The sequence below is a fragment of the Misgurnus anguillicaudatus genome, chromosome 24 (genome assembly GCF_027580225.2).
Source record: "Misgurnus anguillicaudatus chromosome 24, ASM2758022v2, whole genome shotgun sequence".
NCBI lineage: Eukaryota > Metazoa > Chordata > Actinopteri > Cypriniformes > Cobitidae > Misgurnus > Misgurnus anguillicaudatus.
The window spans coordinates 11,346,549-11,369,665 of NC_073360.2; the positions used below are offsets into that span (position 1 = coordinate 11,346,549).

The 23,117-nt window shown below is 38.6% G+C and overlaps 1 protein-coding gene across 1 annotated transcript in view; it reads right to left on the bottom strand.

Moving 5' to 3' along the window:
* Window positions 1-23,117, bottom strand: part of gbe1b (glucan (1,4-alpha-), branching enzyme 1b) — a 174,246-nt gene that overhangs the window by 104,154 nt on the left and 46,975 nt on the right. Inside the window, exon 7 of the mRNA XM_073863520.1 lies at window positions 21,969-22,178. Within this exon, the coding sequence (XP_073719621.1) occupies window positions 21,969-22,178 (210 nt within the window). The remainder of the gene's footprint in view (window positions 1-21,968; window positions 22,179-23,117) is intronic.

A 23,117-nucleotide genomic window follows, 5' to 3' on the forward strand; every position in this document is an offset into this window, starting at 1 on the left:
ATAAAATATAGGGCTGTCAAAAGATCAATCGCGATTAATCCCATCCAAAATAAAAGTTTGTGTTTACATAATATATGTGTGTGTACTGTGTATAATTATTATTTATATGTGACCAGTCATGGAAAGTAGGTACACAAGTCGGATCTGGGGCATTTTGAGTTATTCACAGATTCTGAAAGTGCAGTTTCTAAGCTTTCCAACGATGTGTAACACGTGGAAATCTGATAAGATTTGGAGAAGTTGTGGCCATTTGAATATAGGAACTCAGAAATACTCAAACCGAGAAAATCGAGACGAAAGGGACTCTTCTTTCCAACCGAGGGAGACAATAGGGCTCATTTACATCTCATTTAGCTAAGCCATACCCCCTGTAAAGCCGTTTTGAGATACAGATGTTCTAGCATCATATGTAGTATTTTATGACCAAATAACAACATGCAAAAATAAACATGACTCTTTTTACCTTTGTGGGGATCACAAGTCGAATCCAGTCTGTTTCAGATTATCCAATGACAATTTTTCTCCACAAATGCGTATAATCCGTGAAATATAGATTGTTTACATCAGATTTCGCATGAATGTCTGGTAATACAATATAATATACAATCTGAAGACTATTTACAACGTAACATGTAAGGGTATATGAGATTACACTCCGTTAAACACATGAACCCGCCTTCAAAGTTTGTATTTAAAATAGGGAGGGAGGTAGTATCATAGATCATCCAAACAGCGCCGTCGAAAACGTGACGTCCTTTAGAGATGTTACCAATCGCTCGCTCGTTCCTCCATTAGCCAATAACTTCATGGAAAATATTGATAGACAAAGCATGTAGCCAATTATATAAAGACTACAACGATCTCTGTGTAACTTCTGTGTGTTTGGACTCATGCTGCGCTGCAAGAACTGACATAGAGATGACGTCAAAGTACCGCGAAAGCGAGTCGAAATTAAACTACTCCGTAAGATTTCTTGAAGAGTTCTCGCGGTACTTTGACGTCATCCGACTGCGGCGCCTCATAAAGTCAGTGACACGGCTGACGTCCGATGCGGCTGACTGTTATTTGTTCCGCCCCAGCTTCTTTTATTTTTCTTTTGTTTTGTGCGCCAGAGCTTTACAGTCTGGGGAGATGCACGCTATAAGTTTGAAAAAAAAAAACTTATCAAACATGTCTGAGGAACAGGGCAGCCGCGTCACTACAGTCACGTGACTTCACGCTCGAGCCGGAAGAGAAGACAATGCTGAATAAAGTCGTAATTCTGCTATTTTTGGACCAAACTGTATTTCCGATGCTTCAATACAATCTAACTGACCCACTGATGTCACATGGACTACTTTGATGATGTTTTTATTATCTTTCTGAGCATGGAAACCATACATAGATTTTCAATGAAGGAGATAGAAAGCTCTCGGACTAAATCTAACGATAAAACATCTTACCCCTCGTTCAGACAGCCAGCGACGTTATCGCTGTGTGTCGCTTGTCTCTTTCAATGAGGCGTTTCTAAATCTGCTTGTCATAAACAAATGAGTAGCATCCACGCCAGTAACTGACGAGAGAAGGATGACGTGAACTCCACTGCTTTGTTCTCATTGGTAGTCGCTCCCGAAAGTCGCTCGACATTTGCATAAAGTTAAACTTTTCTTAACTTTCTCGCGTCTCTGGACACGCCCATACGGTCGCCAACGGTCACTTTCGCTCGTGTCGCCGGAAGTCGCCAGGTTTCCATTGAAATGAATGAGATCGCGTCGCTCTGCTACTGCTTGTCGTTGGCTGTCTGAATGGGGCGTTAAACTGTGTTCCGAAGATGAATGGAGGTCTTCCGAGTTTAGAACGACATAAGGGTAAGTCATTAATTACATTATTTTCATTTTTGGGCGAACTATCCTTATTTAGTAGTCACGCTGTTCCCTATGGGGGCGGAGGCGAAAACACAAGCTTATACAGTATGTAAATATACACAGACAATGACGCCCCCCGCTGCACGCTAGAATCTCCGGAAAAAACAAGCCTATTTTAACCGCAAAATGTACACTTTTAAATATACAAAAACTGCTATGTCAAACATGGAGAGGCTTCTTCGTGATCTCAACTAACAGATTCTGAAATAAACCGAAAATCACAAATTTTTAAAAAAAACCTTTGTTTCTCATTTTCTCGAAACTTGTGCTGCCGACTTGTGTCCCTGGTTTCCGTGACGGGTCACATATATATATATATAAACACACACAATCATGTATACATTTAAGAAAAATTGGTTATATTTATATATAAAATATATAAATTATATAAATGTATATACAGTATATAAATGCAAATATTTCTTATACATTTCTTATACATATTTCTTATTTCATACACATGAATGTGTGTGTATTTATATATACATAATATTTACACACAGTACACACACATATGTTATGTAAACACAAACTTTTATTTGGATGCGATTAATCGTGATTCATCTTTTGACAGCCCTAATAAAATAATTACCACAACATCTAAAAAACTTGAAATATTAAAAACATCTATTATATCTAACATATAACTTTTGCATGTTTTATTTCCTCTGAGCTTTTGGGGTTTTTCTATTCAAATGTGTGTATATTTAACTACAACCCAGATTCCCTAATACACTGTCTTTTGCCAAAATATTTCGTCCAATAAATACCTTAAAAGTTTTGAGGACTTTGTGGAGCGTTTTGTGCCATACACCTCATATTTTGATGGTTTAATCTAACCTGAAAGGGTATTAAAAACAAATATAGTTTTTTTGTTCTGACATATTGGCCACTGCTACTCTATTTCACACTGTGTTAAAATTAATAAAATTGTATGAATCCCTTTTTTATTTTAAATGTACACATTTGAAAATGCTTATGTCCAAAGAGACTTAAAGTGGATGCCAAGATATACATTTTATCAGTACTGTATGTGGGTTCCTTGAGAATTGAGCCTTTGACCTTTTGTGCTGCTTGCACAATGCTCTACCAGCAGAGCTAGAGGAACAATAACATGACTGAATAAAGTTTTATCATATAACTCATATATAGACTTATACTGTGTATAATGATCTTTCATGTATTGTGAAATTCCCAGGAGATTTACTGTATGTACTAACTTAGTAAACATAACATACGTTTTCACTGCTATGCGGATGATACCCAGCTTTACATCTCGTCACATCCTAGCGAAACACACCAGTTTTCTAAGCTAACCGACTGCATTATAGTGATATTAGGGACTGGATGGCACATAACTTTCTTATGCTAAACTCCAATAAGACAGAGATACTTATTATTGAACCAAAACATGGGTACAAGACATGGGTGAAGCTGAGGTGAAACCACGCCCGCCTAGCGCGAGTCTAGTGACAGCAGTGGCTGTTCAACCGTCACTCAAGCGGCCACGCCCTTAATTATGCAGAACTTTAAGGCTTAATATAATTTAAACGGATGAGTTACAAAAACATTCACCCCCCTCACAGTTGTCATGAAGGGCAAAATTAGCTATATAGGCCAAAAACACTTTTTGTACCAGGCTGTAAACATATTATTTTCTACTGTAAAGTTGGCCATTTTTACCATGGGAGTCTATGGGAATTGACTCCCTTTTGGAGCCAGCCTCAAGCGGCCAGTCGATGAATTGCAGTTTAAGTCACTTCCGTGTTGGCTTCATTAGAGAGATCGGAAGGTTGCCCCTCGATATAAACATATATGTATCTCTCAGGGGTTTTTCTCCTCCTAGGGGTTTTCCCCTTGGACTAGTTTTTCTCCTAGGGGGGTTTTTCATACCCTGGAGAGTCCGCCACCATTGGCTTAACTTAATACTTTACTGTATACGTTAGATTATTACTACGGTCGCTTTTCTATGCTTTTTCCTACATCTATTAATATAAAGCTGCTTTGAAACAATTAACACTTGTGAAAAGTGCTATATAAATAAAATAAAAATTGAATTGAAATTGAATTAATAAATGCCTTAAATGCACTTCGAGTAGCGTTGCATAAATGCAAATGTTCTGGTAAAAATTACAATACACTATAAAAAATTGTGTCAAATCAACATAATTTGTTAAGTTAAAGTAACATAAAAATGTCACTTTATGTCAACTTATCACACGGCAAAACTTAAGTTGTTTTAACTTCATGCTACATTTTTTTACAGTGTACAGTGTGGTATTAATCCTTATCGTTCGTATCTGTATATAATAGCTATGTGTTATGAAGTTAACGGTGTTACTATATAACCAATATTAATCATAATAAAATAAACACCAAAACATCTAACTATTAAATGGCTATTAATCATCTGGCATATCACCATTTTACTGTAGAACTAAATTAAATTTTATACATAATTTAACATAACTGCAAGAAAATACAAGTTGTAGCCAGCATCTGTGAAGGCATCAACATTTAGCACTGTTTCAATAAACATATATATGCTTATGCAAAGTGACAACCAAAAATAAACGTACAATGAGGAATATCCATACGAGTAAAAAATGTGAATATCAAAGAAACTGGAAGCCAAGTTTTTTACTACAGAAAATGTGTCCATTTCCTCAGAGGCAAACAACTGATAATTTGCCTCAATACCACATGAATCCTTGGAGAAAGAATGACAGGGAAAAGACAAGTGTGATAATAAACACAAAATTATCCCTTTTCTCACCGCGACCTTGCTGCACGCTATGACAAATCTGTCCTATAGCACAGGTTGGCAGACGGTAATGAATTAACACTACAAGAATACTCTCAAACAGAGTTTAATCTCTCAACAGGGATGCTGATTTGATTTGCATTTCCTCTTTCTGCTATCCAGTCTCAGGTGCGCATGTAGAGGAAACTTGCGTATGCTCAACATAACAACCTGCATAAGAACAAATAAATTTACAACCTTGACAGGTCATTTCACACGTGGCACGATGCTGAAACGACGGCACCCGACAGACTGAGCGATGGCGAACAGCCGGGCCTCGTGGGAAACGATGGTTGAGGCACCCCATTTCACGCATCTCACACGCTTCGCCTGTCCTTCTGGCAAAACGGCTTCTTCACTCATTCAATAAGAGACGAACGGCGCGGATTAATGTTTATTGGGGAAGAGATGGATAACGTTTGGATAAAATGATGTGACAAGTGCCAACACCGTGTCATTTTTATGTCTCGCTGCCGTTTCTGGAATTCGTCCAAGACTGTCAGAATTTGCATTCTCCATCGCCATCCAGCTGTGCCCGCTGGCGGATTTCAGGCATTTGTCTCAATAGAAACTTTATTAAGTCTCATTGAGAGGCGAATGTGCGATGCTTTCCGATGAAGAATGAATATTTTGTGAAAACAAGGCGCTCGTCTGGTGTCGCTTGCAGATGTTGTCCACTGTTGTCTAACAAAGGCCACGTATAATTCGCTGCTGTTTGCTCTGCATACGGATTAAAGTCATTATACCCACATACCCCTCTTAGTTCGGATTAAAACAAGACCAATAACCCTCGAGTGTGGCACACGGTCGAAATGTGAAAGCACAAAGGCGTCTAGCCTCCGGTCTGGCTTAGTTTTGATGTGCGGTGGGATTCCGACAATGACAGATGAAAACTAAATGCAAATGAGCTGATACAGCAGGAGACCGCAGGAAGAGACGGATAAGCGTGGAAAGTGCTTTCTGAAGTCTCACATCTGAGACCTTTCGAGCACCAAAGAGAGGGCAGACGGCAGCGATGGCCGAGAGGTAGCGCGTGCCTGCCTGCCCTTCAGCAGGCGGGTGGAGAGGAGAACCATGGCGGCACAGAGGATTAATTTACACGCCTTCACAAGGTGTCCTTGCTGGGCTTTAAAACAGCCTATTAGAGGAGCCGTAGCAAGGCATGAAGTGCGGCCCCGGTGAATGTCTCTGGGCTAGTTAGATCTGCACTACAAGGGATAAGAGCTCTAAAACTAGCTGGTACTGCGGATGCCATACAGACGTGGAACGTAAGGAACTGCATTTGTACCAGATCTTCCTTTTTGACGTACGAAAAGCAAAATGATACAGATTTTGCTCAGACAAACCTACAATGATTTGATAGTTTGTTTGTGGGGGAGATTAGTCCATTTTCTTAAAAGAAAAATCCAGATAATTTACTCACCACCATGTCATCCAAAATGTTGATGTCTTTCTTTATTCAGTGCAGAAGAAATTATGTTTTTTGAAGAAAACATTGCAGGATTTTTCTCATTTTAATGGACTTTAATAGAACCCAACATTTAATACTTAACTCAACACTTAACGGTTTTTTTCAACGGAGTTTCAAGGACTATAAACAATCCCAAACGAGGCATAAGGGTCTTATCTAGCGAAACGACCGTCATTTTCGACAAGAAAAAAAAAAAATACTTTTAAACCACAACTTTTCGTCAAGGTCCGGTCCAGCGCGACCTAACGTAAATACGTAGTGTTACATATATAAAACGCACATTTGCGGACCATTTTAAACAATAAACTGCCACAAAGACATTAATTAGTATCAGTTGACATACAACAACGTCGGAACGGTCCTCTTTCAAGACGCTTGTAAACACTGGGGCGGAGTTTCGCGTTCGTCCTCTGTGACCTCTTGACGTCATGACGTATTGCGGTGACGTAGTGGGGTCAGCTGGCGCATCACGACCGGATCTACACGACGAGAAGTTGTGCTTTAAAAATGTATATTTGTTATTTTCATTGTCAAAAATGACAATCGTTTTGCTAGATCAGACCCTTATGCCTCGTTTGGGATCGTTTATAGTCCTTTGAAACTCCGTTGAAAAAAACTGTTAAGTGTTGAGTTAAGTATTAAATGTTGGGTTCTATTAAAGTCCATTAAAATTAGAAAAATCCTGCAATTTTTTTCTTCAAAAAACATAATTTCTTCTCGACTGAACAAAGACAGACATCAACATTTTGGATGAAATGGTGGTGAGTAAATTATCTGGATTTTTCTTTTAAGAAAATGGACTAATCCTTTAATAAATTATTACTGAATATAAAATTATATTAGTACCAAATAAATACTCTTTGGCCATGGTACTGTATGAAGAATAAAGGGATTGCTATAAAATGTTTGAACTGAACTCAGGGTGGCTAAGGTATGATAAAATATGTACCCCAAGCTGAGCCCTAATATGTACCATTAGGTGAACCTTTGTAACACAGTCTCACCCCATGTCGTCAATATTTGACGACACTTGACCATGCGACAATATGTTGACGCGGAGGGTATACCTTTCGCGTCATTTTTTGACGAACTGGGGACTTCAATACTATTAGGTACGCGAAATTAAACAGTTGTCGCCTGGCATTGGGGTTAGGGAAAGGTTTGGGTAGGGATGTCATTATGTAAATCTAACCCTAAACCGACGCGAAAATGGAAGAAAATGGTAAGAAAATAGGAAAGAGAATGCAACGGACTTAATAGTATTGAAGTCCCCAGTTCGTCAAAAAATGACGCGAAAGGTATACCCTCCGCGTCAACATATTGACGCATGGTCAAGTGTCGTCAAATATTGACGCCATGGGGTGAGACTGGGTTGACCTTTGAGGTACTAAAATGAACTCTTTAGACAGTGTGCTGACTGTAGTCACCTGTTTCTCTTTAAACGGTATGGCTAGCAATTAAACTGACCTCTGGAACAAATACATTGTGGAAAATAATAATGTTTCAGTTTCCAAAAGACGAGGGGAAAGAGTAAGCATGGACAGATTGATGTTCAGAGTCGTGTTATAGTCACGAAAAAATGTGCCACACATTTTTTTCAAGCACCTATGTCTTTTCGTCACGCACAAATTTTTATAAATAGTTTTTCATGTCCGTTGCACGACTTTCTTTTTCGTGTCATTTTATGTATTGTTCCCTCATAGATTTTTCCCATTTTCTTGCCATTGTCGCATGGGGTTGGGGTTAGAATCACTTTCTGTTACATTTTTAGAAATCCTAATCCAAACCCCAACTTTAGCCTCTTATGGAACAGCTGAAATTCCACAAGGGGGCGTATTTGTTCCTCAGACGTTGCACAATAAACGTGACATCCGAATATATCATTATAAATCCTCAATGAGAAGTGAGAGTCGAACGATTGTCTGGTAGTGAACTATTGTTTACAGTATTTATATCGTAATTCGGTCAGAAACGTCAAGACTGTGAGGCGAACAAAACGTTTTGTATTAAAATGCTTGGATATTCCATTTCCTTGGATTTATGAACAATTTGTTTTGGACAATTTCACCAAAGCGGCTAAAGGGAGGATTTTGAAGGTAAGTAAATATCCTAAATCGGTTCAGGTAAATAACAACTAGATTACAGTTTTATGACTGTATAAATCATATTATGCTTTGTGTGTGCGCTTAATGGAATCCTGAGAGTCTAAGCTTTCAAACGATGTGCCGCATGACCGTATATTTTGAAGATTTAATGCTTCAAAGTTACAATGACGTTTATGCAGCCTCACGTGCAAGGGAAGTGGGTGTGCCGTGTACGGCACAGTGATCCTTATCAGGTTAACCCCAACTCAGTCGAGAATAGTTTTAAAAGCAGAACAAAAACATGTAGAAACCAATACATAAAAGTACCTCCTAACCCAAACCTTAAGTGACAATGATTTAAAAATAGGGGAACAAAAAGAAAACAATACATAAAGTAACACGAAAAAGAAAGTCGTGCCACGGACACGAAAAACTATTTATAAAAATTTGTGTGAGTGACACGAAAGACTGAAGCTGAATTTTACACGAATTTCCGTGAGATCATGTTGGCATGTGCAGATTTTGGCCGCCAGGTGAGAATTTAAGGATCTGTAGCTCACATTGCTATAATTTGAACTAAGGTAATGAACTTGTTATTTATTTGCTTGTTATTAAAAATAAACTACTCTAGAAGGACAGTTGTTATCAATTCTTTGCGGAAATCTACCGGAACTTAAGTTTGGGCTACAAAAGCCGTTTGTTTACATTGTTGGTGCTAAAGCATCTATAAACTTTTTGGTTTTTTTATGCTGCTTTTGTATCCTTATTGCACTTTAGTCTCTATTGTCCTCTTGTTGCTTCACAGGAGAAATAAAGCTATACATGTTTAGAAAGACATGAGACTGAACAAATGATGAGTCTTCTTTTATGGGTGAACTATTTCTTTTATAGAGGGCCTGACACGAAGACGCATCCAAACCGAAAAACAGACAAATGAAACTGCGTTGACACCGGGGCGTTCCTTCGGGCTTTTTACAAATGACACTTCAGATGTCTGCTGGTTGTGGCATATGTCTGCAGCTCGTCTAATGAGTCCCTCTGATAACTGCACAAGCTCAATAAGTAATGAAACTCCAGCTTGGTTCTTATTACCGAATCTCTTCGCCGTCTGACACTAAACAGTAGATAATGTATTGGCGGTGGCAGCTTTTGGCATGCGCTTATTAAACGCCGGTTCAAAAAGCCATTCATAGACCCGACGGAGACGGCCGGTCTCTCTCCCAATGTGCGACGGAGATGAGCTTCCAGCCGCAGAAAGTGAAGAAGAGAAACTTAATTATCACGCACGGCGAGAGCGCCAATCAATAGATTCGGGTTTACTGTGACGGCCATTAGGGTCAGAGCCAGCTAAAGCCTGAAGTGCCACACGCTGCCTTAGAGTTTCGGTTGCTGTGACAGTAATGATTTGGAGAACAGGACTTCGGGACAGCATTCGTGGAGCCGCATACATTGTGGGAGTGAATGGGATTGTAAATACGTTTGTGATACGCTGACACAAAAGGGAACAATGAGCTACTACATATTTAAGAGCTGCTTATGTCAATTCACATCCTAAGTTAATTTGCAATTTATACATGTTTTTATAGTTAGCCATTTTCATGCTGATGTGTTAAGATAGATCTTCATTGCAAGATCTTGGTCATGTCTTTGATTAAGACATGCAATGTTAAGACTTTTTCACACCAAGTATGATAACTATAAATTGTTTTCAATGTCAATTTCTATTTCTACTTCCACATATTTTTGTGTACTTACTTATTCTTGTACTTATTTTAATATTTTTTATCACACTTTGTAGGTGTGAAGTTTTGGGTCCTTTTAAATGCAAATACTCTGATCTCTGCACTAAATGGCAGTGCAGTGGTTGGATAGTGCAGATTAAGGGGCTGTATTATCCCCTTCTGACCTCACAAGGGGAGCCAGATTTCAATGACCTATTTTTTCACATGCTCGCAGAGAATGGTTTACCAAAACTAAGTTACTGGGTTGATCTTTTTCACATTTTCTAGGTTGATACAAGCATTGGTGACCAAATTATAGCACTTAAACACAAAAAAGTCAGATTTTCATGATATGTCCCCTTTAAGGAAACTCTGGCACAAGAATCTATGTTTCAAGTTTATTCACAGCTTTTAAATGAGCTAGCCCATGAAATTTTAAAGCACACATTACACCCGCGGTTTATGCTTATCTCATCTTAATCTTAAGTACCTATAGACTAGTATTACCTCCTTCATATCTCCAAACAGTCTTTAGTTTTATCAGATTGATAAAAGACAGCTCTCTTTCAGAATAAACCCGAACTCCTGGTTGCGTACCCCGGGTCACGAGCAAGAAATCCCACTATCAGGATAACTATCTCTGGATAACTTTCAATGGCTCAACACATGTTTTCGTTTCATTTACATTATATGCACTTACAAAAACACACATTTGATTCAGTTTTACTTTTCCTCACAAACATCAACACACTTAGGCGAGTCTAAAACTGTTTTGATGACGCACTTTTGAGCCAACGCACATGGCCCCGCCCCTAACACAATCGCAAACTTCGTTGGGGGTCGAAAGTAACAATTCACAACTTGGGCCCTATCTTGCACCCAGCGCAATTGACTTTGTCAGTGACGCATGTATCATTCGTTTTTGCACCGGCGCACAGCAGTTTTTATCCCTCCACAGACGCACGTCGGCAAACTAGGGAATGAACTTGCGCTCCCTGGGTGGTTCAGCGCAAAAAAGGAGGCGTGTTCCCTGATGCTATTTTGCAGTTTCAAAAAACAATTGCGCCACTGACCAAAAAAAACTAGTCTAAAGTCAGTGGCGCGTTGCACGTGGTTCATTATGCTATTTTAAGGGCACATGCTTGACCATAATGTATAGCGTCCACAACGCGCACACACTTTACTTATCTAATCTACACAGATGCAACAGTTATTTTTGCAAATCATAAATTGTTACAATAAAAAATATTAACACATGAGATAAGGGAAATCATAGTGGTGAGCATTGTGGTGATAGTTTTTATTTATTGTGTGGCTGCGTTAAAAAATTATCATGCAAATAACGATATTTTCATAAGTTTGTTGTGTGGCTGATAACTGTTTCTCCCTGTATTACGTTTATTTTATGTAAATAATAATTAAAATGTTTTCATAAGAAACCTAAATGTATATGAACTTGATTTGTAAGTGTACTTTGGGGTTGGACCTTGCTTGCGTTTCTTGGGACCGATTTCAAAGCCCCCAAACCCTTTCAGCGGTGAGGGTGGACGCAGCGATGTCCTCTGCTGGTGTCAGGTCATGTGTAGAGGCAGATCCACCTCCCGTTACACGGCGTGCCCGATTTATGCGGCAAGCTTGGGATTCCCCCGTCTCCTGACATCATTGTAGAGCTTGGCGCAACGATGGGGATGCCAGCTGATGAGACAATTGTGGCTATTTCCTCTTACGCCTGTTTAACCGACGCTGATTTGGGCGGGTTTCTCCCATCCTTATACAAAACAACTTCTCTGTCTTTGACTGCTCTTAGAAGAACGTCGGTCTCCTCGGCTGTGAACCGCTCCTGGCGTGCGCCTGGTAAATCCGTCATAATAATAGAAACCCGCCATGGAACTTGCACCCTTGGGTTTAAAGGGAATGTTGGATAGCGTTTTGATTGGTTTATTTGACGTTACGCCCAAACCACACCTATGAATAATAAACCTACTTCAGACCAACCCCTTATTGATTTGCGCCTGGCACAAGAGTTATTTCTCCCGCCGAGAAAATAGCAACAGCGCCCAAGATCCGCCCACAAAGTCACTTGCGCTTTGCGCTTGCGTTTCAGATCGTTAAAATAGGGCCCCTTATGTTTAAAGTGAAATTATACTTAAGTCGTTTTACATTTTTTTCAAAATTTCACCTGGCATTGATAGACCACACTTGTGAGTTAATGACCACATCAAAAATATATCTCTGTCTATAACATTATCTTTTAAAATGATGTTTTTCTGAAAAATGGTACTTTCGCCCCCGCTCTCCCCTACCCCCAGTCATTTTAATAGCTGAAGTGTAGAAAAAAATCCACACATTTTTTTAAGACAATTAGTATTAAAATAGTGGTGCCGCAACTTTCTTTTTAAGAGCTAAAAAGCAAAACAATAGGCACATTTTAAAATACATTTCATCAGATCTTATTCTGTGTAGGTCAAGAGACACCCAAGCCTCTACAGCACACTTGTGCAAAGCGCCTGCGCTCGTGCTCAGAATCTTCATACAGGTTAACATTTACTTAGACCTCAACTTTGTAAAGCCGAAAGTATACTAGGGACGTCCGCGTATGCGCGCCGTCCGCATGACGTCATTTTCGTCATCAAGAGGGTCCGCGGCCGGTCGCGCGGACCGTCCGCGTGCAGCCCAAAATTTGAGACAGTGCGCGTACAGTCCGCGTACGACAGCGCATGCGCGTGAAAATATTTAGACAGGACACTCCACTATAAACAATTATACAAAGGAAATAGACAGCATTTGCACACACACTATCGTTTTTCTTCTTTAACTTTTACTTCTTCCAAGAACAGAAAGCTGTGGAGCATTTTTGTTTGATTCCTGACTTTGTTGTCTTGTTGTTTGTTCTAAACTGTGTTTGCAATGGTGGATCAGTTACTTTTCGTCACCTATGCTAATGTTTTAATGTACTGTAAACGTCTCCAAAGCAGTGCTGCCCTGACAGCGTGTTAGTCTAATAATTTGAATAAGAAATCATTTTTATTGCGTATAGTATCGAACGCGGCCATCCGCGTGTAGCCGCGGGGACTATACTCGGAAAGCTGCGCGGACGCGTGCGCGCGCGAGCCGGACGCGGACGCGGAAAAAAAGTATACCCGGGCCTTAATTCAACCCTACACTGTAAAAACTGTCCAAATATAGTTTGCATCATTTCTTTTGGAGCTGCAATCCATAACTTTTGCCTCTCAGTAGTTTCTCCTTCCTCGCCTTTTCTTTACGTGGGTTGAAGTCAAATGACACAAAATTGTATCCAAACCTCAACCTATATCATTACTATAGTTTAAGCTTACTTTTCTGAATTGTGGTAAGGTACAGGGAACAGTTTTAAACACAGATTCATCATATCCTTGCTAAATAACAGATTTTTGTTTATTTTTAACACAAATTAATTTTTTTTGTTTTGTTTTTGTTTTATTTAAGGTGCATATTGCAGCAAATTTACATTTATGAGTATGGCAGATGCTTTTATTCAATGCAACCTACATTGCATTACAATTTAGGCTATACATTTTTATCATGTGGGCTCAAGTCCATGACCTTTTGCAATGCTAACGCAGTGCTCTACCACTGAGCTATTATTCAAGACCACATTCAAATATTTAAATAACATTTAAATCCCTCTCTCGTATCCCCATGTTCAGTATATTTAAAAGTGCAGTGTGTAAATTTTAGCAACATCTAGTGGTGAGGTTGCGAACTGCAACCAACGCTCAGTCCATCATTCAGCGAAACGCATAGAGAAGCTACGGTAGCCCTCACAGGACAAACATGTCATTGTTGGAGACAAAAAAGTTTGTCCATTAAGGGCTGTTGTAGAAACATGACGGCACAAAATGGCGACTTCCATGTAAGGGGACCCGCGGTGTATGTAGATAAAAACAACTCATTCTAAGGAAATAGAAACCTAACGGTTCATTATGAAAGGTCATTATACACCACTGATAATATAGTTTTGTATATTATATTGCATTTCTGTCAATAGATTCTTACAAAAGTTACACGCTGCATCTTTAAGGTACACAATCATTCTAACAGTGCGTCATTACCAGAAACGAATGAAGCAAATAAATGGAGCTTTTTGCACGTAGTTGGACGCTTAAACATTTTGAGTTAACTTGCTACACCCAGCTTTAGCTAGCTTGTAAAGGGCATTTTTTTTACAACTTACCAGATGTCCGACCTCCTCATTCCCTTTCTTCCAAGCAAGATCTTTAATTCCTGTTTCTATAAAATTACAAAGATTTGGCCTAGAGCTCCGGGTGTCCACATACAGCGACGATGATTTTGTCCGCATCTTTGCATTGACTTAACATGTAAATCACTCACGCTTAACGCTTCATTTGCATCTGGTATGAACCATAAGAGTACTTTATGATTATGATGGGTATCAAAATGGTCAGTAATGAACAGTTCAGAGCACCACAAGATTTATAACAAAGAATTAATTTTAAAAATGTGTTGCCTTATGTGGCATTCACAACAGATGCGGAAGAGGCGGCAAGCGTGAGTGATTTACATGTTAAGTCAATGTAAAGACGTGAATAGGCATAAATGGCGCGGAAGGCATGAATGCAGATATTTGCGACGCATTAACCAATAAGGAGTGACGTGATTACAGGAAGTGAGCGGAGTCGCAGATGCGAATTTCCGCGTGAATATCTTTGAATGACTAGAATTTCATGCGTAGCTTTCACACGCGAATAAAGCGAGTAAACTCAAAATGTTCAAGGGTCCAACTATGCGCGAATAGCGCGTTGTTGCAACCTCTACCGCGGCTGGTGCGAATGCACAGTTAGAGCACAAGTTTTGTTCTGCCCTCGTGACTGAACACTGGCTTTGGTCTGCTTATCCAATATTTTGATGTAAGATAACATCATTGCAATGTTGTCTTTAATCTTTGGAACACGTTTTACAAATGCTAAATGCTTTTAGGTATTTATGAGTAAACATAGCTTTTTTAAATATTATCTGTCAGCTCAGCAAATAGAAGCTTTGTGTTCCAATTACACATTGTCAAAGTTATACACATATGGTTGATGTCAAAATTTTGAAGTGGTATACCAAATAGTCTACCCTGTTTTGGCAGCAAACCAACACTCATTTTTTAGAAACACTCATACCAGTTTGCTCTTTTTAAAGTTTCGCTTTTGAGAACCGAAAGGTGAGTTATTTTCCCCTCAGAAAGAAAAACAGATGTATTAAATGAAACCTGTCAAAAGGGCCAGAGCTGAGAATGACAAAAGTGACAGAAGATAAATAGAAATGAACTTTCCACTCAGCCAGTGTCAGGAGCTTCTCTCAAGAGCCAAGATCAAAACTTGAGAGAATTTCATTGCTAAGCAAACTGAATGTGAGCTCTGCATGGACGTGAGTATATGAATCTAGAACCATAGAAGAATTAAAAAGAAGTTTATTTGTTTATTATCAGGAAATATCTCATTTCATATCAAACAAAAATGACTGATACTGGTCAGTGTCATTTAAATATATATTTACATTCATTATGAACTTTACTACTTTTTGTGCTATATATACAGTGAGGAAAATAAGTATTTGAACACCCTGCTATTTTGCAAGTTCTCACACTTAGATATCATGGAGGGGTCTGAAATTGTCATCGTAGGTGCATGTCCACTGTGAGAGACATCATCTAAACAAAAAAATCCAGAAATCACAATATATGAATTTTTTAACTATTTATTTGTATGATACAGCTGCAAATAAGTATTTGAACACCTGTCTATCAGCTAGAATTCTGACCCTCAAAGACCTGTTAGTCTGCTTTTAAAATGTCCACCTCCACTCCATTTATTATCCTAAATTAGATGCACCTGTTTGAGGTTGTTAGCTGCATAAAGACACCTGTCCACCCCATACAATCAGTAAGAATCCAACTACTAACATGGCCAAGACCAAAGCGCTGTCCAAAGACACAAAATTGTACACCTCCACAAGGCTGGAAAGGGCAACAGGGAAATTGCCAAGCAGCTTGGTGAAAAAAATGTCCACTGTTGGAGCAATCATTAGACAATTGAAGAAGCTAAACATGACTGTCAATCTCCCTCGGACTGGTGCTCCATGCAAGATCTCACCTCGTGGGGTCTCAATGATCCTAAGAAAGGTGAGAAATCAGCCCAGGACTACACAGGAGGAGCTGGTCAATGACCTGAAAACAGCTGGGACCACCAAGGTTACTGTTGGTAATACACCAAGACGTCATGGTTTGAAATCATGCATGGCACAGAAGGTTCCCCTACTTAAACCAGCACATGTCCAGGCCCGTCTTAAGTTTGCCAATGACCATTTGGATGATCCAGAGGAGTCATGGGAGAAAGTCATGTGGTAGAACTGTAATAGAACTGTAATAGAACTTTTTGGTCATAAATCCACTAAACATGTTTGGAGGAAGAAGAATGATGAGTACTATCCCAAGAACACCATCCCTACTGTGAAGCATGGGGGTGGTAGCATCATGCTTTGGGGGTGTTTTCTGCACATGGGACAGGGCGACTGCACTGTATTAAAGAGAGGATGACCAGGGCCATGTATTGCGGATTTTGTGGAACAACCTCCTTCCCTCAGTTAGACCATTGAAGATGGGTTGAGGCTGGGTCTTCCAACATGACAATGACCCGAAGCACACAGCCAGGATAACCGAGGAGTGGCTCTGTAAGAAGCATATCAAGGTTCTGGCGTGGCCTAGCCAGTCTCCAGACCTAAACCCAATAGAGAATCTTTGGAGGGACCTCAAACTCTGTGTTTCTCAGCGACAGGCCAGAAACCTAACTGATCTAGAGAAGATCTGTGTGGAGGAGTGGGCCAAAATCCTTCCTGCAGTGTGTGCACACCTGGTGAAAAACTACAGGAAACGTTTGACCTCTGTAATTGCAAACAAAGGCTACTGTACCAAATATTAACATTGACTTTCTCAGGTATTCAAATACTTATTTGCAGGTGTATCATACAAATAAACAGTTAAAAAATCATACATTGTGATTTCTCGATTTCCAGGACTTTACTGGTTTTAGGAAGTTTTGATGACATACTGCAGAGGTAGAGAGATAAAGTATTTTGTTCTCCGTGCTTGTGCATTCAGCAGACAAACACCCAGGATCATTTGGTAAAATTTATTTGGCCTTTTCTCTTGTTCAGCCAAAGACAGAAAATTTGTTTTTGCTATTTTCGGCTGAATAATCATCTCGAATGCCTTACATTCGGTGCATCCCAAATTGTCTTCAAATTATGTTTCATAATTGACCCTCATGCTTTCCAAGAGTTATGTGACTTCCTTTCTTCAGATGAACACAAGCTTTTTGTGTGTGTAAAAAGACAATCTTCTTGCATGTCACATGATGAAAAACATTACAACTTCAATTAAAAATATATATAATGATGAAAGTGTCACTATAATTTAATATAAAGCTCAAATTTGCTTGTTTTGGCTCAATTTCACCAAGCTTAAAAATGTCATTGTTTTATTTCACAAATATATTTTGTGTTTCTTCAGAAGATATTTTTATTTACTCATTTAAATCATTTTGGATTAATTTACTGATGGATATGTCTGCTTTTAAGATAGATACAATAAATGCAATCTTTAATTCTTAAAACAAGAGGACTATGACAAAGAAGGAGCTAAATATTTCTCATTTCGAGCACATATATTGAAACAGAACAGTGTGGTTATTGTAACGTTCTGAATGCAGTTAGTAAACTTTTAACAGCACATTTCACATGTAAACTTCAGAGATAAAGGCAGAGAACAATGAGGAGAGACATATTGATGAAGAATTCACATCGCTTTGTGGCAGAAAGGTTTCAGACATAACATTGAAGTAATTACTGTCAGCCTCAGAAGGTGCAATGGGAATACAGCCAGAGGCAAAACCAGTACAGTAGAGGCTCGCTCTTCAGTATGGAGATAAAAAAGAAATTAACATATTAGTTGGCACACGCTTGTGAAGAAAACCTAATGGCGACAGAAATAATGCATATTTTACCTATGGCAAGCCAAAAATAAGTTTCAGCAACTGTACTTGTCCTAAAATGACTTTATAGCAGAAGCAACCATTTAATGATATGCTGCTCTTGGTATTTAACTTTGCTCTACTGTGGGTTTCTCTTTCTAAGCTTCTTAGCTGCTCCATTGTCTCTTTGTTTCAAAGATGAATGAGTCGAAATAGGCAAATACGGCAATGGTTATTCATAAACAGAAAGCATCTTTAACCGCTTTATATGAATATTCTATAGCGAGAGATAAGGACAAATTAATGTTTGATCGTGAGCACACAAAAGTGCTGATGAAGGAAACTAATTATAGACGCATAATTTCATGTGACATATTAATTGCAGAGTGATGACCTGTGAGCATGACTCTCAAACGCACACACTTTACACAACTTTAAACAACGGTAGCTTCCGGTGATATTAAAGGTCCAGTGTGTAGATTTTACGCGCCATCTAGCGTTACAAAGGAATTGTAACCAACGGCTCAGTCCACAGCTCACCCCTCCCTTTTAAAACGCATAGAAAAGCTATAATAGCCGCCACAGGAAAAAACACGTCATTTTCAGAGACAACGGCTGTGTCTGAAAGCTCTAAAATGCACCCTTCGGAGGCAGCATCCCAAGGCAGGAAGACATCCGAATCCAATGTTTGATTTACTTCCTGTCTCCTGAAATTTCTTCATCGTCTTGTCCCACAATTCTATGAGTGGGTGTGTGCGGGGAATGTGATTGGTCGAGTAAAAAAAATGGCTGCCAAAAAGCGGCTGGAGCACAAATTTTGTGTAAATAAAGTTTTATTTTCACTTTTTACACCTTGGATTGCATTTCCAGAGAGAAATTAGTATAGTACTTTTCAAATATGGGATTAGTTTTCACAAAGGCGCTCTTGTGGGTTTCCCAGAGCTGCCTTCATGTCGCCGAAGTCATCGTCTTATGAGGCAACAAGTCAGCTGCCTAAGCGTTCAGATGAGACAACGTAGTAACAAAACACAATCTACAGAACAGTTTGCGAATGTGCAAAATGGCGACCTTGATGTAAGGGACACACGGTGTATGTAGATTAAAACGACTCATTGTAAGGTAATAAATACATTACAGTTCATGTTGTATGTTCTTTTTTCCCACGGATAATATAGTTATGCATATTATATTGCATTTCTCTCAAAAGATCCTTCTAAAAGTCCCACATTGCACCTTTCATGCATATGTACAGCGAGGAAAATAAGTATTTGACACATCAGCATTTTTATCAGTAAGGGGATTTCGAAGTGGGCTATTGATACAAAATTTCCACCATATGTAGCCATCAAGCCATCAAATATTGAATTCGTCTAGAAGCTGTAATCACCAACAAAGGATTTTCTACAAAGAAAGTATTAAATAAAGTGTGTTCAATACTTATTCCCCATATCATTTCACTTTATTTATTATGACTCAACTTGTATACTTAAATGTTCTGATTTCTTTGTATGAATTCAATATTTTGCTTAATGGCTACATCTGATGGAAATTGTGTGTCAATAGCCCACTTAGAAATCCCCTTACTGATAAAAATGCTGCTGTGTCAAATACTTATTTACCCCGCTGTATCTAAATGCATATATACGGTTTCATATAACGCACGTGCGTTGTACTTAAAGGAAAACGTTTTTCAATATTTTACTGTTCTTCCCTCAACTTAGACGAATTAACACATACCTCTCTTTTCTCAATGCGTGCACTTAATCATTGTACAGCTCGTTGTGAATGTGTTCGCATTTAGCCTAGCCCCATTCATTCCTAAGGATCCAAACAGGGACGAATTCAGAAGCCACCAAACACTTCCATCATGTTTTCCCTATTTAAAGACTGTTACATGAGTAATTACACGAGCAAGTATGGTGGCACAAAATAAAACGTGACGATTTTCTAAGCGGAAAACCAAAATCACTGTTGTTATCCATAAATTTACTGTTTTACAAGAAAGGCAGAAAAAATTGTCAAGTACTTATTATTTTATTTTTATTCAGATGCCCAATTACAGTTATTTACTTGCAGTCCTTAATAGAAAAATATGTTTTAATGGTTGAATGTTACGCTTGATCTATTTGTTACTTCTGAGAAAAACCAAATGGGCCAGTTCAAATTTGGGTATAAAAACGTGACTTCAATTTGACATTTATCACTCCTGTTCAAAATGATAAAATGTCGAGAACTCTCTAAAAAAAGGTTAGAGTTTGCATTAACTTTCTATGACCCGATCATTGGTTTGGCTTGCATTTTAGATTTCTTCCAGCTATTTGAGGTTAGAAAGAACCAATAAATATAATAACCAAATAGTTTGGTACATAAAAGCTCTTTTTGAAAAACATCATCAGTTGTCACCAGTTACACAGAATTAACTTTTATGGTGCACACAAACAAAAATGTGATGTCCACATATTTGGACACCAGATTGTAGGAGATTAAAGCATACGTGGTCTAATAAATAAAGCCATTAAAGGCGGAGTACACAATGTTTGAAAGCCAGTGTTGACATTTGAAATCACCTAAACATACACACCCCTACCACAATAGAATCTGGACCTTCTTTTGATAGACCCGCCCCACACATACACAACCCCAGCAATGATGTCGGTTAATAGACACGCCCCTTACTGCTGATTGGCTACAAGTGTGTTTTGGTAGTTGGCCCGACTCCCTTTTCCAAAGCGTTTTTCAAACATTGTGCACTCCGCCTTTAAGCCATGCACATTATATATATTTTGGCTGTGAACAATTTGGATGGTATCTATGGTGCTGTGAGTGTATGTGAATGGGAATAACAAGGTTGTAAATCCGCTTTGATTCGCTGATACACAAGGACACTTTAAGCTACTACATATTTAAACATGCTCTTTAGTTAAATCACAATGTATGAGTGATTCTTTATATTCCTTTGATATTTTGAGCCAAATGCCTTATTGCAAGGTCTCGTGGGTTACGTCTTTAATGTGTTAACACAGCTAACATTAGGACACACATTGTTAGATGTAGGCTGTCATACGTATGCTTTGTTCTTGTACTTGGGTTTGATCAAGGCTTTGCACCTTTCCAAGTAAAATAAAAGGATAAAGCATCTCATTAACTTATTATAACTGCATACCGGGTCTCCTTACGGTAAATGCACAGAATAGGTTTAACACAAATTTTGTGCATCATTTGATAATTGCACATTTTTATTATAATAAATAAAATAATTTGTGAATGTTGAATGAATTGCACAAGCCTTTGACTGGTAGAAATGTAAGCAAAACTAGAGTAAAATAAATACTGCCCTAATCTTATTCAACTTTAAAGTATAAATGTGGATATTTTTCCAAACAAATTAAAATTCATAAAACGTTTTCCATAAAATATTTGTTTGATGCTGCTGCATGCTAAAAAAACTGTTATGCATTTGTTTTCCAACTTTGGGAAGTTTTAGGTCTGGAATAAAAACTAGAAAAATGCTAGTTTAAATCCAACATGACCTGTCGCCTTTGACCATGGTACTTATACATAACCTAAGTAAACTGTGTGACACGTGTCTGCTAAATAATAACTTGTTAACTAATTTGCACATCTAAATGAGCTGTATAATTTTTCGACAGCGTTTATCGTTCCTTTGTAAAATCTGCAGAGCTGACAAACATCAGGTTTAATACGCACCCCAACATTGGGAATTGGATGGAGTAGTTTAATGTTGACTTAAAACTGACTTTTCTGTATTATGTTTAATATAAACGTAAATATTTTACACAATTTTCCAATGACCCCCAATGCCACATAAATCACTGTAGAAACTGTAGAGGCAAACGTTAACTTTTGGCACAATAAACTGCATTCAGTTGCCATTTGAAGTATTGAATCAAAACCAGCCGAGTACAGCCAGAGCATTTGAAATGTAAAAAAACAAACAATCCCCAAATCTCACCTAGAGTAGTTGAAGAGTCTGCTGTCCCAGAGACTGTGTACTCCACGGGGACCGCTGTGAAAGAAACAGGAATCTGAGCCATCAAACTTGTTCAGGCCGTCCTCTGTGTTATTGGATGCGTGGCTGTGTACCACATCCAGCAGGACGACGATACCAAGAGAGTGAGCAACGTCAATCAGCTCCTTTAGTTCCTCTGGGGTGCCGTAACGACTAGAGAGAAGAAGAGATGAAGGCAGATATCAGAGCTGGCAGGCCAGAGGTTGTCTGTCAAAACGCATGTTGTTATTCTTGGGTTAAGCTCGAATCTAGCAAGAGTCCAACTGTTGGGAACAATCCTTTGAAAAGTATAGAGATGTTTTTCAGGGAGAGTATCCCACAAGAAGAAGCACTGGGAAACAGCAGACTGTTGGTGTCACAGATAAAGGGCCAAAAATGTATACCACTGTTTCGGCTCAAAATGACGGTGGACCTTCTCTTAATAATTTACATGAAATACAGAAAGATTTGTTTATAATGTTTATGTGCAATGTTGCAAACCATTGATTGCTATTGGTGCACAAATTTTGCTGCATATAACATTTCAGTTTCATCTAATGATACATTTCAATTATCCATTGCTGGGTGTGTATATCTTAAACCCATTAATGGGTTGCAAAATACGTTACGTAGTACGTTAAAGTAAAATTATCAGTTATTTAAACGATAAACCATAACATACAGAACTTACCTGGAAGGTAGAATAGGCTAAATTAACCGAACAAGACAACTAGAGTAAAGTTCGCATACTCGTCATTCCACATTACTGAATCCATTGAATTACATAAATACAGAAGCAGCATATGGCGCACTCTCGGCTGTAGACGGTAATGATGTCCCTTGCCTCATAAATGTCAACATTAATTCATACTGACTTACAAGGCGCACCTGATTGTAGGACGCAGCACCAGCCAAGTTATGAAAAAACGCGGCTTATAGACCGAAAAATACAATAATAATTTTTACTTAAAAATTATAACGCATTTATTGTTTAAAACCCCAAATGAAAAGCAACATACAAAGTAAACTTATTAATACTGTTACTGCTCTAATATTTAGTACTTTTATTGAAATTGAAAGACACATTTATGCATTTGGCAGATCAACCTGATC